Source organism: Myotis lucifugus, unplaced genomic scaffold, assembly GCF_000147115.1.
Source record: "Myotis lucifugus unplaced genomic scaffold, Myoluc2.0 scaffold_185, whole genome shotgun sequence".
In the NCBI taxonomy this organism is placed as follows: domain Eukaryota; kingdom Metazoa; phylum Chordata; class Mammalia; order Chiroptera; family Vespertilionidae; genus Myotis; species Myotis lucifugus.
The window spans coordinates 2,034,487-2,052,609 of NW_005871233.1; the positions used below are offsets into that span (position 1 = coordinate 2,034,487).

Below are 18,123 nucleotides of genomic sequence, written 5' to 3' on the forward strand. Positions count from 1 at the left end.
CCCACCCCGGCCTCCGAATGGCTCCCACAGGCCGCTCGGAGCTTCCCCCCAGATCCCCTCACATCCTCGGGGTCGACCCCCACGTCCGCCTCAGACGCCTCCTTGGAGGGCGGTCCCCGGCGACCGCAGAGACCCCGACACTCCCCTCGCACCCTGTCCGCCGTCCCGGCTCTTCCCGGGGTCCCACCCCTCCATTCCCACAGGTTTCTCCAGAGACTGACCTGGGGCTTGGAAATCGGCCTCAGAGAACCCCGCTGTGGCCCCGAGGCCGCTGCCGGGTACCCAGCATGTGTACCCGAGGTCTCCTCCCTGCGAAAACCCGAAAATCTCCCCTCAGCGTGTCCCTCAAATCCCCTCCAGACCCGGGCATTCCCGAAATCTCCCCCAAAGGCCGACTTCACGCAGCCTCCCCGGACTCCCCCCCCCCCAGGAATTTACCCTCTCGCCTCCCCATCCCAGAAATCACTCAGAACCCCAAATCTCACAACTGACACCCCGACTCCTTCAGAGTGCCCCAGATGTGCCCTGAAGATCTTCCTCAGAGTCTCTCATCTATGGAGAACTCTCCTTCCACGTTCCAAAACCCTCTTCCAAACCCCTTTGTGTATCCCAAATCTTTCCCAGTAATCCACACCAAATGTTCCAAAAATTTCCTTTAGAAGTTTCTCTTCAGCCCACCCCACCCCCCATTACTTCAGGTGAACTTTCCCGCACCCCACAAGCCCTGTAAACTAAGGCCTCTCGGGACCCTCTGAGGTGCAGCTTCCGACATCTCACATCTGCCCGGGGTCCCCTGCCTGACCCCGGGTCCCCTGCCTCACCCTGGGGTCCCCTGCCTTACCCCGGGGTCCCCTGCCTCACCCCGGGGTCTCCTGCCTCCCTGCCGCCGCAGGGGCTTTCCCTCCCGCCGAGGCCTCTCGCTCCCTCAGGTGGCCGTCAGCGCCTGCTCTGAGGAAGCCCTCTACCCCATCTACCCTGGTGAGCGGCTTCCCCTGGGAAGACCCCTCCCTGCTGCCCTTTAAGGACTTGGCGGGGTTCTGGGCCAGGGTTCCGCGTGCGCCTGCCCCTCAGACCACGCCTTCCAGGCCCCGAGAACCTCCCCACGACGCCCGCCCGCCGGAGTCAGCACCTTGAAGGCTCCTCAGAACCTCCTCGGGTCCTCCCGCCACCCAGAAACCTTGTTCAGGACCCTCCTGGGCTCCCCTCCCTTTAGCACCCTCTCGTCTCCATTCTCTTTCCTCTGAAATCAACTGAGAGGGCCTGTCAGATCTGAGTCTCCTCACCCATCATCCCTTCCGAGGCCCCAGCATCCTCCAGACAGCTGTCCCCAGAGGCTCCATGTCCCCTTTCAATAAGGCTTTTAAGAGACATGCCCCACCCCTTGAAGTCCCAGCCCTCAAAGACCTTTCAGGCCATTTTTCTTAGGTTCCATCCTCAGATACCCCTCCTCCCTTCAGAGATGGCGGGACCCTTATCACCCTCCTTAGGAACGACTTGGGGACTGCCCCTGTTTTCCTTCCAGAAGCTCCCACCTTCCTGCTCCCCTCGGAGGGCCTCCTCACGAAGGAAGCTCTTCCCCTATAGTAATGGGCCTCAAAGTGTGCTCCCTGGACCAGCAGCGTCTGCATCACCCTGGAATTGCTAGAAATGCATGTTCTTGGGCCTTACTCCCGTCCTACCGAGCCACAAACCTGGGAGTCGGCCCGCAGCCTGATTTCAGGAGCCCTCCTGGTGATTCTGACGCGTGCTCCAGTTTGAGAACCACTGCCTCACGGAGAATTTCCCGCTCCCCACAGAAAGCCCGAAAGATGCCCACTGTGCCCTCCTGCCCACTCCCGTTTTCCTGGGAGCACCCTTTGTGCAGTACCCACCCTCCAGAAAGACCCCTTCAAAACGCTTCTAGCTTCTCCACAAAGTTGCCCCTGAGCAATTACTTCAGATTCTACTTTTAAATGGTTTCGTTTCAGATCTTCCTAGGACTTTCTCCTCTGGCTTCCCCTCCACACCAGTCTTTGGTGCTTCCGCTTCAAATTGCTATCTCCTCAAACACATGTCCATCTCTTCTATCTACTCATCTGTCCTTCTCCACAGAGGCACCCTCCCCTTAGGGCACCTGCAAATCCTCGTGCTCTGTGTCTTACTGCCCAGAGCCCTTTATTGTACTTCCTAGAGCACCACTCATCTTCTTCTTTACAGTTTTTCACCCATCCTCACTGGACTCGGAGTTGGGGAAATAGTGGGGATGTGTCTTGTTAGTCTCTGAATCCCACAAGGTGGGATCTGCCCTCTGTACATTATTGGGAATCATTGGAGCACAGGCAGCTCTTATGTTTGGCTAGAAATCTCTAAATTTCTCAGATCTCACACCTCATTCAGGTTCAGCACACCTTCCTACACCTTCCTCCTCTCTTCTCTCTACCTAGCCCAGGGGTCCTCAAACTGCGGCCACATGCGGCCCGCCGAAAACATTTATCCGGCCCACCAGCTGTTTTTGCTGCCGCTGTGTGCATAGGAATTTGTTCATAGTTTTTTTTTTAAACTATAGTCCGGCCCTCCAACGGTCTGAGGGACAGTGAACTGGCCCCCTGTTTAAAAGTTTGAGGACCCCTGACCTAGCCCAAGGAGAGGCTCTCTGCCCCAACTGCTCTATCCGTGGGACTTTTCTTTGTCTTTCCTCCTAATTCCGAGCTACCCCAAGTCCTATTCGTGGTGACCTGCCTCACCCCATCATACTTGACTTCTCAGCCCTCCTTTGGGCCCTCAACTTTCTCTAAGGGATTCTGTTTCTCTCTAGGGTCAAGAAGAGGAAACAGAGATCACAGGGTAAACACTGGGGCCTGCCTTCAGGGAGCTCCCAATACAGTAAAGAGGTTGGGCAGGTACACAGGGCAGAACATGAGGTACAAATTATATGTTGTAGAAATTCAGCAGTGAGAGATTGCTTTTCTCACTAAGATTAAGTGAAACTCAGCACTTTATCTAGAAATACTTCATAGAAAAGGTGGTATTTGGGCTGGGTGATATTCCATAGGAATTGGGACAGTGACAGCTAGCCTTCCAAAGAAAGGAAACAGCTTATGCAATGGGTGGAAGACAAGAAAGTGTCTTCATCTCTCATCCATGGCATCTCTTCTCTTCCCCTAAAGGACAGCGATGAAAGAAAAGAGATTTCTCCCATCTGCATTGTATTTTCCAGCTGCACTTTAGTGACCCAAAGAGTAGTAATACTAATGACTACTGTTCATTGAGTTGTTATTATCTACCAGTCACCATTTAAGTGCTTTACATGTATTGTCTCACAGGACCTATGAGGTAGGTAAACTACAATTATCCTCATTTTATCAAGGATGAAATTGAGTGCAGGTGGGACAAATAGAAGCTCTCTGGTCCCTGTCTGTCCCAAGATGATAGTGTCTGGAGTCAGGGAGTTGAATTTTATGTTCTGATAGGGTTGGGAGTAATAGGGCATTGTAGTGTAGTGGCTAAGTATGCAGACTTTGGAGCCAAAAAGGATTTATATCCCATATTATCACTTACCAGTTTTGTGACCTAGGACAAGTTACTTAACTTTTCTGGTCCTCAGTCTTAACAGTTAAAAAATGAAGGTAATTGCCCTGACGGTTTGGCTCAGTGGATGGAGCGTCGGCCTGTGGACTCAGGGGTCCCGGGTTCAATTCCGGTCAAGGGCATGTACCTTGGTTGCGGGCACATACCCAGTGGGGAGTGTTCAGGAGGCAGCTGATCGATGTTTCTCTCTCATCGATGTTTCTAGCTCTCTATCCCTCTTCTTCTCCCTTCCTCTCTGTAAAGAATCAATAAAATATATTTTTTTAAAAATGAAGGTAATAATGATATTCTACTTCATAGAATTATTATAAGAATTAAGTAAGTTAATACATATAAAGTACTTAGGACAATGCCCTGCACATAAGTTCTCAGTGTTAACAAAAAAGGAAAAACAAAACAAACAAACCTCATATCAGCCAGGACTCTAAAGACTTAAGTGACGGAACCTTAGTTCAAACTAGTTTAATCAAAAAGGAGAATTAATTGATTCATGTTGCCAAAAAGTCCAGAGGTAGGATGCTTTAGAACTAGTTACATCCAGGAGTTGAAACAATTCAATAATCTCTCTCCATTTCTTCACTGACTTAGCTTCATCCTCAACAGATTTCTGCTTTGTGGTGAAAAAGGCTCTCAGCAACCCTAGGCTTAAATCCTACATCCTTAGCAGCCTCAGTGGAAAGAGAATTCTTTCCTGAGAGCCCTTAGTTTGAAAAGGTCCTTCCCTGAATAAATGTGAGATGATGACCGAAGATCCTTAGGGACGTTTAACCTGGCTCTTTAACCTGGAACTGCTCACTTGTGGAGCCAGATAAGACTGTGATTCCATCCCATTACCTTTCTGAGCATCAATGATAGTCCCCTTCCTCACTGTTTCCCTAGCCCCAATCTATGCTTGTTTGGATCCAGAGAGCGTTTATGGCTAGTCTGACCCAACCAGACTTTCCTTTGGGATCTCACTGGGAAAAATAGAAATGAGATGAAATGACTGGCATGGTTTGGTGGTAGCCTCGAGGCAGAGGAATCCAGGAGTACTGGTGTTCAGTTCCCTACATCAACTTTGGGTTTTTAGGGCCCGCAACTTTGGAAGAGAGTTAAGTAGTGAGTTGATTTTGTTTTGTTTGGGTGCAAATTTGTTAAATAGAGTCTAGTTGAGAACAAGTCACAGAACAGCAGAACATGCAAGTCTCAAATATCTCTAGCAATTAAACAATTTATGGAGATACTTTTCTAGGTACTAGAGACGCAGCCATGAATGAAAAAGTCAAGGTCTTGGATCTCATGGATCTTATATTCTGATGGGTGAGAGAATATATAAACAAGTAAATCAAGATAATGATATGTGCTGTGAAGAAATTAAAACAGTAATGTGAATGAGGGTGAGGATGGCCACTGTATACAAAGTGATCAGAATTGGCCTCTTTGAGGAGGTGACAGTTGAGCCTAATAGCCTAAAAGATGAAAAGGCACCAGTTGTGGATGATCTGGTTAGTGGGGCATCCTAATCCAAGCATTGTTACATGTGGAGAAAGAACTGCTGCAAGGTGGGGAAATTTTTCACAATTTCATAGGACTTGGTGATGGCATTAGAAAAAGAAGAATCCAGCATGATGACCGCAACACTATGAGAGTATTTATGCCTGATAACTCTAAGAGAATAGCTATTATTAACTACATTTTACGTATGAGAAAACAGGTATAGCAAGATGAATTCATTTGCCCAAATTAAGGAAGGCAGTAGGTGATAGGGTTATATTTCCAACCCAGGCCATCTGGTCCCAGAGCCACTTGAGTTTTGGGGAGAAAAAAGGCAGGAGGGCATGTTTCACTGACATTAAGAAAAAAGAATTATCGCCCTGTCTGGGTAACTCAGTTGATTCAAGCTTTGTCCCAATACACCAAGGTTGTGGGTTCAATCCCTGGTCAGGGCACCTACAAGACTCAATCAATGAGTGTGTAATAAGTGGGAGAACAAATCAGTGTTTCTCTCTCCTCTAAAGTGTCTCTGTTTAAAAAAGAAAAAAGTTATCAAGACTCAATGACTAGATCTTATGGAAGAAGGGAAGGAAAGTCTAAGAGTTTTAGAGGGAAGTGGTGGCATATTTAGGAATGGAAGAAGTAAAGGAGACAGCAGTATGTTGAAGGGAGGTAGGGGTTGATATAGGACACCAGCTTCTCTACTTCAGGGTTTCCCAGAGCTCTCTAGGCCGTTATTTCCAGGAGGCTGTGCCTGGCCTCACCTCTCCTTCCCTTCCCCAGGACCATTTACAAAAGCCTCATACTTGGCTGAAGCAATAGTGTACATATTTTGTGTACATATTTCAGGAGTTTCTGAAAATACTGATTGGTGGTGGTGGTGTTAATCGCACCTGAGGATTCTTTTCCATTGCTTTTCAGAGAGAGAGAAACATTGATGTGAGGGAGACACATTTATTGTTACCTCCTACACGCTCCCCAGCTGGGGGCCGGGAGCAAACCCGCAACCCAGGTACATGCCCTCGGGAATTAAACCCGAGACCCTTCTGTGCGCAGTCTGATGCTCTAATGAGCATGCCCTCCAAGGCGGGTTGGTTTTTATAAGAGGGACACTGGGCTCCCTCGGCTTCTGACATTCTCCTGTTCTTCTCAGGTCAGAATAGTGAGTTAACCTTAGGTAACTAGCATATTACCTTATTCATGAAGTGTGAGTTACTCAAAGGCCTAGGTCAGTGGTTGGCAAACCGCAGCTCGTGAGCCACATTCGGCTCTTTGGCCCCTTGAGTGTGGCTCTTCCACAAAATACCACGTGCGGTATTTTAAATATGAGGGAAGCTTTTCTCAACAGGTTTCAGGAATTCAGAAACAGCAAAGCGACGTTAGCCTTTGTTAAAAAAACCTCTCAATGCTACTGTAACAGAATTAAATTTTTCTCTCTTTAATATTGACATTGGCAACTTTGAAATGCAATTGCTGGATTTAAAAAACAACTGTGGAGCTCGAAATTTGAACGTCTTTGTGCTGATATGGAAATATTGGAGAAAAACAAATGTGAACTTAGTTCACAGCACAAGTGGTCTGCTTTGAAAGACCTGGAGAAGGAAGATATGTTGATTTTTAACACCTGGAATAGTATTCCTGACTCATAATCAACTGAAAAAAATAGCGTTTGCTGTTCTTTCCTTATTCGGGTCTACATATTTATGCAAACAATCATTTTCAAGCATGAACCTTATCAAGAGTAAATTGAGAAGTCGTCTTATTGATGAGAACCTGGAATCGTGCCTAAAATTAAAAACAACAACATACAAACCTGACTTACCCAAACTTTCCAAGGAGATGCAAGGCCATTGTTCACATTAGTGTTTGTCAGTCATTGTCATTTAATTTTATGGATATTGTAAGGTAAATTGTAAGGAATTTAATTTTATCAATAAATAATATTGTTTTAAGTATGATATCAAGTTTTATTCAACGTACCTATAGTTTAAGACTTAAAACTTTAAGTAAAGTTTATTAAGTTAATTTTAGGGAACGTTGTGGAGTGAAAGAAGATGTAGTGTCGAGGATTGAGAAAGGTATGTTGAGATCATTCGGACATATAGAGAGGATGAACGAAAGGAGATAGACGAAACAAGTATACAAGACGAGTGTGGATGGGAGAGTTGGAAGGTGTCGACTTCAGCGAACGTACCTCAATCAGATTGAGGACGTTTTTAGCAAAGGCCAGCTTAGGAGTACCCTAATTAAGTTAATAACAATGTACCCACCTATATAGTTTAAGTTTAAAAATTTGGCTCTCAAAAGAAATTTCAATCGTTGTACTGTTGATATTTGGCTCTGTTGACTAATGAGTTTGCTGACCACTGGCCTAGGTAGGTGCTGAAGAAGGGCTAGGAATGTGTAGGGAGGCTAAGGATGCCTCTTATTTATCCAGAGATATTGGCATTAAATGGCGTACCCTTAAGCCCAACTTTCTAGGCATTGGAATAGAAATTACAGGAGACTAGCATTATTCTCAGGAACAGCCAAGAGTTACAAAGTCAGACTGCCTGGCCTTGAAAATCTCAGCTTAGTTGTGTGCAGTCTTGGATAAATGCCTTAACCTATGCGTCAGTTTTTCCATCTGTAAAATGTGGATATTATATACATATATAAGACAGATATAGAATATATATAGTTTTAGATCAAATGAGCTCTTCCATGGAAAGCTGTTATCACAGGGTCTGGGACCTGACAATATATGAAGATACGCCAAGCATCATGCTAGGTATTTTTATATACATTGTTTCATTTCATTCTTATAACAAGCTTTACTGAGGAGGAAACTGAGTTACTTGCCACAGGTTACACAGCAAGTATGTATCAGCATGAGAGCCCAGATTTCAGCAGGTTTGACACACTCCACAGTGTTGCTCTGAATGTGTAGAGTTGACTTCGAGTGGTGCCTGCTCGAGATGTGGGCTGCTTCTCACTCTTTGGGGCCAAGGAAGGAGCTTAGAGGGCACTTTTTCCTGGAACCTTTAGCCAATTTTTGGCTCCATTTCCTACCCTCCAGGGTTGGTAGATGCTTCCCAAGAAGGTTACTTGGTCCCATGGAGACCAATTATGGCAGCAATATTGTTGGGCTTTTTGAGAGACTGCTGTAGTCATTCCACTCTCATGTCTTTCCTCAAAGTCAGGGAGTCATTTTTGGTCACATGAAGACAAAAGAGACCAGAGCAGTAGTGAATTGTTCTGTATGGGAGCATCAAGGCTTTTTCAACTTTAAATGTTAGAAACCCAATTCAAACTAGCCTCAGTCAAAAAGAAATTTTTTGGTCCATGTAATTAAAAAAATGTGAGGTTGGGGGGCTTTAGACTTGCTTTGTGCAGGTTTTCAAATGTGAACAGGTCTCCATTTTCCTCCCCTAATTTCTTGATTCGGCCTTCATCTTTGTTGGCTTCATTCTATGGCAGGCTCTCACTGTGAGGTAGCAGAAGTGGCAACCAGTAGCATCAGGAGAGGTGTAATCTGGGCAACCCTAACAGAGAACATGTTTTCCCCAGTAGCTCCAGCAAAAGTTCAAAGAGGACTTTTCCTTGTCTAGGCTTTACTCCATGTCTACTTCTGGATCCAAGAAGGGCAGTTAATTTCCAAAGGGATCTTATGGGGCTGGTACTAGAAGATGGGAATGCATATTTGGCAGGCAGATGCACCAAAATCCATCACAGTAAGATGCCTTGGAATAGTCAATGCTGGTGCCTCTCCCTTGACCCATCTCACCAAGCTAGGTCTTACTTTCTCACTGCTGCCAGGCACCCAGGATATTGAGGTAATTGGCCCTTTGATAGAAAAAGGCCATCCAGTCATCACCCAGAGCAAACATCTTACAGTCCAGAGCATAGGAATTCCTCCTTTAAGGCTGATTTTTTTTTTAACACTATATTCTTAAAACTGACTATTAGCCTAAAGCCCCAGGGTTTATTGAGAACTGTCCAACCTATTCTTGGGTACTCGATCCTCTCCATCAGTCATGTTTCTTGAGTAGCGGGGTGGCTTGAAGGTGTGAATCAGAGAGGCCTGAGGGAGGGATAGTTATCAGCAGACTTCTGGTCTTTTCTCTGTATGTGTCCATCTAGTCAAAGGACCATAAGCCACAGGCTTTGTTCTGTATAGTTGCTATTTTAATGTGAATTAATTTCCAACATTTAAAAGTAGAGGAATTTTATTTAAAATTCCAGATTTCTGGTTTCTCTTTAAAAAAATAAATAAAAGACCTAACAGTACTAGACCCACATTCCCCCGTGGCACCAGTTAATTAGAGCTAAACTGTGACTTCTCCCTTTAGACAGGGTATGTGCTTTCCAGCTCACCATAGTCTTCACCAGCCTGCTGTTTAAAACCTGGCCGTGTAAAGCATCATGTTTGAGACCCCACTCTGTTCCAAGGCTTTGCTTCTAGCATTTGACTTGTGGAAAGAAGCTGGGTTGATGTGCAGTTAACAGTTTATTTGGGACACACAGTGCTGTTGCTTAAGAAAAGTAACAACTCAATAAAAGAGTTTATGGAAAAGAATGTGCACAACTTTGGTCTGTTTGTGGGTTTGGTCATCTTTTGCAGTAAATGCTGTTGGCATATCAAACCTCCCATCACAAATGTTCCCTCTGAAATAGTAACATGTCTTCTATCTTATAAGTTGCTGTCCAGTGAAGGAATCCCTCCCACTCCCGAGGGATGTTCATTCAGCCTCCGCTTGACCACTTCCAGCAGCCAGAGAGCTTATTGCCTCCTCACGTGGCAGCCAGTTCCATTCTTGGACAGATAACATTATTTTAAAGTTTTTCCTTACGTTAAGGCTGTCTCCAGGCACGTGAGCTACCACTCACCCATCCTGCATCCAGGGCAAGCACTGATAATCAGGACTCTTTCTCACTGCGCCAGAAAGTAACATGTACCCTTAAAACTTTAAAAATTAAATTAAATTCCTCTAAAATTTATAGAAGTAATATGTGTTTACTTGTAACTAGTGAAATAGTAAAAAGTTATGTTGAGAGTGTTAATAATGCCTCCTCCTTTCCAAGGTAACCAGTGTGAACAGCCTTAGGGTCTATCCCTTTATACATTTCTCTATATTCATATATACATATGTGTACATATATTCAGATATGATATATAATGGTTTTTGTATATGGCTTTTTTTTTCTTTTTACAAAAAAAAATGCCATCACATTGTACATATTACTATGCAGCTTATGGACATCACTCCAGGTCAGTAAAGATTAAACACTATATAAAGATTTTTTTTTGTATTGTGCTATCAAAACCAAACATTTTTTAAAAATATATTTTTATTGATTTCAGAGAGGAAGGAAGAGGGGAGAGAGATAGAAACACCCCCAACTGGGGATCGAGCCCACAACCCGGGCATGTGCCCTGTCCAGGAATCGAACTGTGATGATCTGGTTCATAGGTCGATGCTCAACCACTGAGCCACCGTGGCCGGGCAAGCATATTTTTAATAGCTACATAATATCCCATTCCTTGAGGTGTGCCCAAATTATTAATCATTCCCCCATTGTTTCATTGCTCCAGGATCCTTCTCACCACAGTGCTCCATGCAGCTACTACCAGTGAATTTGAGTTAGCCTGAGAAGTAAAACCTATTTTGTCATGTGTGATCCATCTAGCTTATCTCACATATTCTAGAGAATAGAGCAGACAAGCTCAAAGATCCAAGGGAATCTGTTCTGAGGCAAGACTAGAACTGAATTTTCTTGACTTTCAACATTTCCCATATCCTGTGTTGCCTCTCACTTAGAAATGTCTACCCAGGTTCTCCTCTGGAGTAAGTAAATAAATCTAATTCCTCTTCTGTGTGCTACCTCTTCAGATATTTGAAGTCAATTATGAAATTGCTCCTGAGTCTTCCCTTCACCAGGAGAAATTTCCTCAATGCCTTCAAATTTTTCTCTCATGATTTTCAAATCCCTTTATCATCCTGTGGGCCATTCTTTCTGTCTTCTCCCCCAGGGCTGTAGAAATCCCAAGTGTGACTTCCATGCTCACCTTTTTTATCCATTCATTTGTGAACACCTTCTATGCGTCAGTCATTGTCTGGACTCTGAGTGATGATGGTATAGCTTGTATTTTGGGGGGAAGAGAAAAATAACAAATATAAATAAGATGGTATTTGAGGGTGCTGAATTACATAGAAATGAAATACTTTTAACATAATAGAGTGACTGAGAGTGAGATTGGTCAGGGAAGATCTTTCTAAGGAAGTGACATAGAGCTGAGACCTAAGTGATAAGTAGGAGCCAGCTATAGATAGGTCTGGGGGAAGAGGATTCCAGGAAACAAGAAAGAACTTGGTACAAGATGAAGTTGGAGAGGCCACAGGAACCTTTCGGGTCCTGTAGGACAAGATAAGACGTTCAGGTTTAGTGTAAGCTTTATTTAAGTGCAATGGGAAGTCATTGAGGATTTTAAGCCAGGGAGGCAACATTTGATTTCCCTTTTAAAAAGATTTTGGAGGTTCTATTTTCTTCCACACTTGTTTCTTATATCCAGAGGATTGATAGCCAGGTCAGTTTGCTCTGTTCAGTTGTCCCACAGAGGATTGGTGAGGTTAGTCACAGCCATTGTCAAGTGTACCTCGCAGCCTTCCTCAGCAGAAGCATGAAAGTTCAAGGAGATGGCAGTAGCTCCCTAAGACCTGAGCACAGCAGCTTCAATAGATCTTTGTATGGAGTTCTCAGTCCTCTTGGCAGCAAAAGGGGGATGGAGCTAAATGTGGTTTGAGGGTAGAGGCAAGGGTAGTGATAGCAAGAAAGATGGGAAATGTGAATAGGGACCTGGAGCTGGAAATAGTTAGGAAAAGGTTTCAGAGTAGTGTCCACAAACCAGTCAACTGAAGAACAGGCCTGTTGTCTTGTCTGTCCAGTTGACACAGCTCCTTTGTAGTTCCTGCCTAAGAGGAATTTGGACACTTTCTTACTTGGGAGTTTTTGACTTTTGAAGTGTCCCCCTTGTCCTCAGATCGACATCCCCTTGGCTTTTAGGTGACATCCTCAGATCTCTGGGAGCCAAAGGGACTTCACCACCCAGAGCACTTTGGTCAGGGTTAGTCTTCAGGGGAATGAAGAAGGGAGCTGGAAGAGATTCACCTCAGAGTAGAGATAGATGGGATCTTAAAATCAGAGTTGCACCTTTTCTAGAGTAAGAGCTAGAGTGGAGGAGGTGACCCCCCTAGCCTGTTTGAGATCTCTGAAAAGGCCTCTCTATCCATACCTTACCCTTAGGTACTCAGACAATTACTAATCAGGTATTCACATACCTGAGATCTCCACTGGTGTCACCACCTCACCACCCACCCACATCCTAGCTTTGTAAGTCTTAGCTTGAAATAATATAAATACTTCATAAGGTCCTTTCAGCAGGTGAGTAGTCACTTTGTCCAGATCTCAGAGGCGGTGGCCAGAGACCAACAAGGGCAGGGCATGTGCTTGGGGTCATATGCCTGCGTAGTCAAGTCACCTGGGGCCAGGTCTCCATTAATTCAGATTTTTTTCCTATAATGTGCAGCTTCTCCTTTTCCCACGTCTGGAAAACCTTACCAACTTACTCTCTGCTTTAAATTCACATCCTTTGGCTCTAGTCAGTTTGGCTCAATAGATAGAGTGTCAGCCTGCAGACTGAAGGGTCCCAGGTTCGATTCTGGTCAAGGGCACATGCCTCGGTTGCGGGCTCGATCTTCAGTAGGGGGCATGCAGGAGACAGCCAATCAATGATTCTCTCTCATCATTGATGTTTCGATCTCTCTCTCCCTCTCCCATCCTCTCTGAAACCAATTAAAATATATTAATAAATACACATCTTTTGGCCCTATGACAGCCAAGCCTGAGGGGTAGTATCTTAGGGTAGGTCTCTTGAGTCCTGATCAAGCCTTTTCTTTGGATCTGAAGATTGGAGGGATAGTTGGTTTAGTATCTGGTATTGGCTTCACCTTTCTCCTGGGAGCTCCACAGAGTGGATAGCCTGAAAGAGGAAGGCATGAAGACTCCTTCCCCCCCTCAGCACCAGGTCATTTCCAGCTCCTTCATTCTATCTGACCCCTTGCTTCCTTTTGCAGGAGCCTGGAGAGGCGTGGCTGGACCAAGACCTTCCCCGATGTGAGCAGGTTTCCTCCCCCCACCACCTATTGCCACCACGCCAGGGAACGTCCTCAAGCCCTGGCCTTCAGGGAAGAGGTAACAGGAACCCGGAGCCGAGACCATGTGACGGCGCTGGCCCTGGCCACCGCCGTACCCCCCACCCTGGCCCCAGGCCCGGCACCATGATGTTCCGAGACCAGGTGGGCATCCTCGCTGGCTGGTTCAAGGGCTGGAATGAGTGTGAGCAGACAGTGGCCCTGCTGTCACTTCTGAAGCGGGTCACTCGCACCCAGGCTCGCTTCCTGCAGCTCTGTCTAGAACACTCCTTGGCGGACTGCAATGACATCCACCTGCTGGAGTCAGAGGCCAACAGTGCTGGTAAGTCTCCATCCCCAGAGGTGGGAGTAGGAGGGAGACCTAGAAAAGGAACAGATGTCAGATGGTTGAGGAGGCCTACCCAACAATGGTGCTAAGAAATGTGGGTTCTAGATTTGGTGGGTGGGGAGTCCCTGACCTCCCAAATTATCATCATGGCTTTCCTGGGGCTTTGTTGCTAATTATCCTCAGTCATGGAATGGGGGACTTCTGAGGGTGGGCAGTGCAAACTGGAAACTACCCACAGCAAAGGAAGAATCACGTAGGGTGGCTTGTCTGTGAAGTTGAAACAAACAGACTAAAGTCATTACCTATGAAAGGGGGATTGAAGGGGAGCATTAATTCATTTTTCAGGCTCCAGGACATCAGAGCTAGGAGGATATTTTAGAACTCTTCCAAATTTACAAGTCATCTTATACTATCCTTAACCCCTGAAAAGTAAGTTGGACTTAAATCATAAACAGCTTCAAGAGAATATTGAATTTAAGATTAGTCCATTTCAGTTCCCTTACCACTCAGTAGAGCAGCGGTTGCCAACCTTTTGGACCTCATGGACCACCAGTGGTCCACGGACCACTGGTTGGTGACCGCTGCAGTAGAGAGTGCTCTGTCCCGTGAGGTTGGCACTGGTATGGGTAAGCCAGATTTTTCTAGAACCTCTCCCTAGGGCCCTGGGCATAAACAGGAGTGAGGTAAGAGAACCATCTCAAGAGACTCTGTTGAAGCCATTTTGGCCTTCTGGATCCCCACAGGCCTGATGGAGACCTGTTGTCCTTGGTAACAGGTGAGAGAGATGGAGGCGAGAGAAGAGGTCGAGTCATGCACACCTGAAAGCTAGCTGGAGAGAGGGACCCCATGTAAAGTGTGTCTAGACCCTTCCCACCTTCTTCCCCATAATAATAGTTCACACTGAGCCCTTACAGCAAGCCAAGTACTGGCTTTACTTTTTTTTTTTTTTCCCAGAGAGGAAGGGAGAGGAAGAGAGAGATAGAAACATCAATGATGAGAGAATCATTGATCGGCTGCCTCCTGCATACCCTTTACTGGGGATCGAGCCCACGAACTGTGACCTCCTGGTTCATAGGTTGACACTCAACCACTGAGCCACACCGGCCAGGCCTGGCTTTACTTTTATAGTAACTTCGAAAGCAGTGTTCTTTGGTGTCTCTAAAGTCAAACATCCCAGTTCTGTTATTGCCATACTTAATCTTTCTGAGCCTTGATTTCCTTGTCTTTAAACTCAAGTTGATATCTGACTTTACCTTCTAGGTGATTGTGAACTCTGAGACTAGTGCCTGTCATGTAGTAAACACTCAATAAATGTAAATTGTTGTGTTTATTGTCAATAACTCATGTAGTCCTCCCAATAAACCCATGAGATAGACACTGTCATTATCCTCATTGTATAGGTCAGTGGTCGGCAAACTCATTAGTCAACAGAGCCAAATATCAACAGTACAACAATTGAAATTTCTTTTGAGAGCCAAATTTTTTAAACTTAAGCTATATAGGTAGGTACATTGTTACTAACTTAATTAGAGTACTCCTAAGGCTTAGGAAGAGCCACACTCAAAGGGCCAAAGAGCCGCATGTGGCTCACGAGCCACAGTTTGCCGACCACGGGTATAGGTGAAGAAGTCAGCATGGGCTGCTAGGATTAGGATTTGGGGAACCACAGTTGCCGTGCTTCCCTCATCTCCCCAGGACCACCTGCCTTAGAAACAGTCACCTGTATTTTACCCAGTCTTTAGGTACAAATCGCAGAAGCACCATGGTTGTAGGAGAAGATGGTTCTTCAGGCCAGGAGTCATACCAGCTTAAGTCCCAGTCTGGCGGACAGTGAGCAGCAGTAACCCAGCTTAGCTTCAGCAGGTCCAGAGCTCAACCATTTGATATCCTTCTCACCCTCCCAAGCAGGGAGGACTCCCCTCTGCTCTAGCACCAGGGGCAGGAGTTTCGTAGTTGTAATATGGCTCTGCACCCAGAATGGGGGTTGCTTTGGGGAAGGCCAGTGTCTTATACATATCTTCACAATCCCATCTTGAACAGGCAGTTGGATGAGCACTGAGTGCCAGTCTTGACTACATATCAGATTCACCATTGTGCTTATTGCTGTTTATTTATTAGAGCATTTTTCGTTCTTTAGTTGTTTTTAAAACTTGTGATAAAATCAAACCATTTGAAAGGCGAAAAGTAAAGTCTCCCTTCCAGACTTCCATGTTCCCAGTTTGTGTGTATTTTGTGAGATATTCTGTATGAACATAGTCATATTTTTCCTCCAGCTTTTTCATTGTTTTGATTGTTTTATTGCATAGAACACTGAGCATATTAACCAGTTGCTTTTTTTCACTTGAACAGTAATAACTTGAAGATCATTACATATTCAGCACATATATGTATATATCATTGTTATTAATGGTGGCTTAGTAGTAAGAATAGGTAACATAGAATCCTACCTGTGTATCAAGCAGTACATTACCTTTATTACTCATTTAACCCTCCCAGTAGCTCTGTGAGGTAGGTCTCACTATTTCCTCAATTTACAGATGAGGAGACTGGGGTCTGGGAAGGTTTAGTGACTTCCCAGAGTCATCTGGTCAGAAGTAGAGCTAGAATTTGACTTTATAGAGGTCTTGCTGTTGACCAGTAGACTCTACCACAGGCTATGTTCAGCTTTACTCTTATAAACAGTACTGTAATGAGTACCCTTTAATCATATGTAGGATAAATTCCTAGAATTCTGTGGGATTGCTAAATTTGAAGTTATATGCATTTCAGTATTTATTATTACCACATTGCCCTTGAAGAACCCTTTGTACAAGGAACCTGAGGCCCATCCAAGATGGTTTGCATTGGTATGTTGGAGTTAATGCCTAGCTAGTGTTGAGAATTGCTGTGGAATGAATTGACTAATGAATGAATATATGAATCAAGGTTTTTTGTTTGTTTGTTTGTTTTTAAATATATTTTATTGATTTTCTACAGAGAGGAAGGGAAAGGGATAGAGAGTTAGAAACATCAATGAGAGAGAAACATCGGTCAGCTGCCTCCTGCACACCTCCCACTGGGGATGTGCCCGCAACCAAGGCACATGCCCCCGACCGGAACCGAACCTGGGACCCTTGAGTCCACAGGCCGACGCTCTATCCATTAAGCCAAACCGGTCAGGGCTGAATCAAGGTTTTTATCCTGAGTCCCATGTCAGAGAATATAACAAGCTAATACTTAGATGAATAAAGAAGTAGGGAAAACTTAGAATGAAAAAAGAGGGAGAGCCATGGTATGTTCCAGAGTCAGCAGGAAGCCTGCCAGGATTAGAGCAAAGCACGACAGAGAAATTTGGTAGAGTCTTGGATGCCTCTTTCCTAAAAGGTAAATTTTGTTGGGCCTTTAATGCCTCTCTCCTAATAGTCATGGGGCTCCAAGACTAAGGAAGTCTGTGTCTTCTGACTTGCTCCCACAGTCAAGTAGAACAGCCACCTTGGTGAAGGAAGGAACTACTTCCTGGGCTTGGGTGCCTGCCTCGTGAAAGGAGCTGTATGCACCCTCTGTTATTCCTCCTCTGTTCATATGGCCTTCCCATTACCTGGTGTTTCCCAAACTTAAATCATTGGCAGAATCACCTGGTGGGAGAGGAGGTGACTTAAAACTCAGATTCCTGGGCCCTTTACCCAGACCCACTTACTTAGAATCCTGAGGGGATAGGTTTGGGAACAAGTACCCAGGTTCTTCTGCTGAACCAGCAGTTTGAACAATGAAGCCCTGCTGGATGATTCATTTGTCAAAGGACAAGTGAGACTAGGAATCAGGACATCCAGGAGTTCCAGATCCAGCTCTGCCACTAACACCTCTTGAGACCTGGGCCAGCCCCACCCCTCTTGGGCCTGAGGATCTACATCTGGAGAGTGAAAACGTTGTTATAGATACTCTCCCAGTACCTTTTGGGTTCTGAAAGAATGCGCAAAGAAGGCAGACTTATGACCATGCATATTACTTTGTTTGGGGGCCCAGCACATTCTTCTAAAGCAATAGTTCTTAATATTTTATGAGATGGATCCATCAGTGAATCTGTCCCTCATCCCCACCAAGATGCACGCCTACTCCACAAACCAAATCTTGGATCAGTCAGTCCACTAATTCCCTGTCTATTACAGGATCTGAAGTTCTTCAACTTTTTCAGATCCCTTCGGGCCAAGAGGGCTAAAACAGTAAGGCAGGTCCTCTGCCATCTTCTGGATTTGTATTTCATATCTCACCCACCCAACCCTGGTACTTCCTCCAGTTCTCCCAGGGAGACTCTGGGTTCAGGTTTGGGTTTGGATCAGAGCTGCCCACCTGTCCATCTCCTCAGAAAGTGCAGAGGACTTGATTAAGGAAAGTGGGTCCTAACTCTGGCTTCATGTCAGAATCATCCAGGCTCTTTATTAAATGAACCTGTGGCCTGGGTCCTATTTCCAGTGATTCTGATGTTTTTTAAGCTCTCTAGTTGACTCTTGTGTGCATCCAGTGGAGAACCATTTGTCTTGATGTTGACACTGTTTCTGGGTGGGCCCAGAAAGGTGTTTAGGGTAC

General features: G+C 45.3%; 1 protein-coding gene across 3 annotated transcripts in view; it reads left to right on the plus strand.

The window, feature by feature from the left end:
* Positions 1-959: 959 nt before the first annotated feature.
* Positions 960-18,123, plus strand: part of SAMD4B (sterile alpha motif domain containing 4B) — a 41,038-nt gene continuing 23,874 nt past the window's right edge. For all 3 annotated transcript variants that reach the window (XM_014462622.2, XM_006096703.3, XM_006096702.3), the window contains exons 1-2: positions 960-978; positions 13,155-13,554. In XM_014462622.2, coding sequence (XP_014318108.1) covers positions 13,359-13,554 — 196 coding nt within the window. In that variant the 5' untranslated portion in view covers positions 960-978; positions 13,155-13,358. The remainder of the gene's footprint in view (positions 979-13,154; positions 13,555-18,123) is intronic.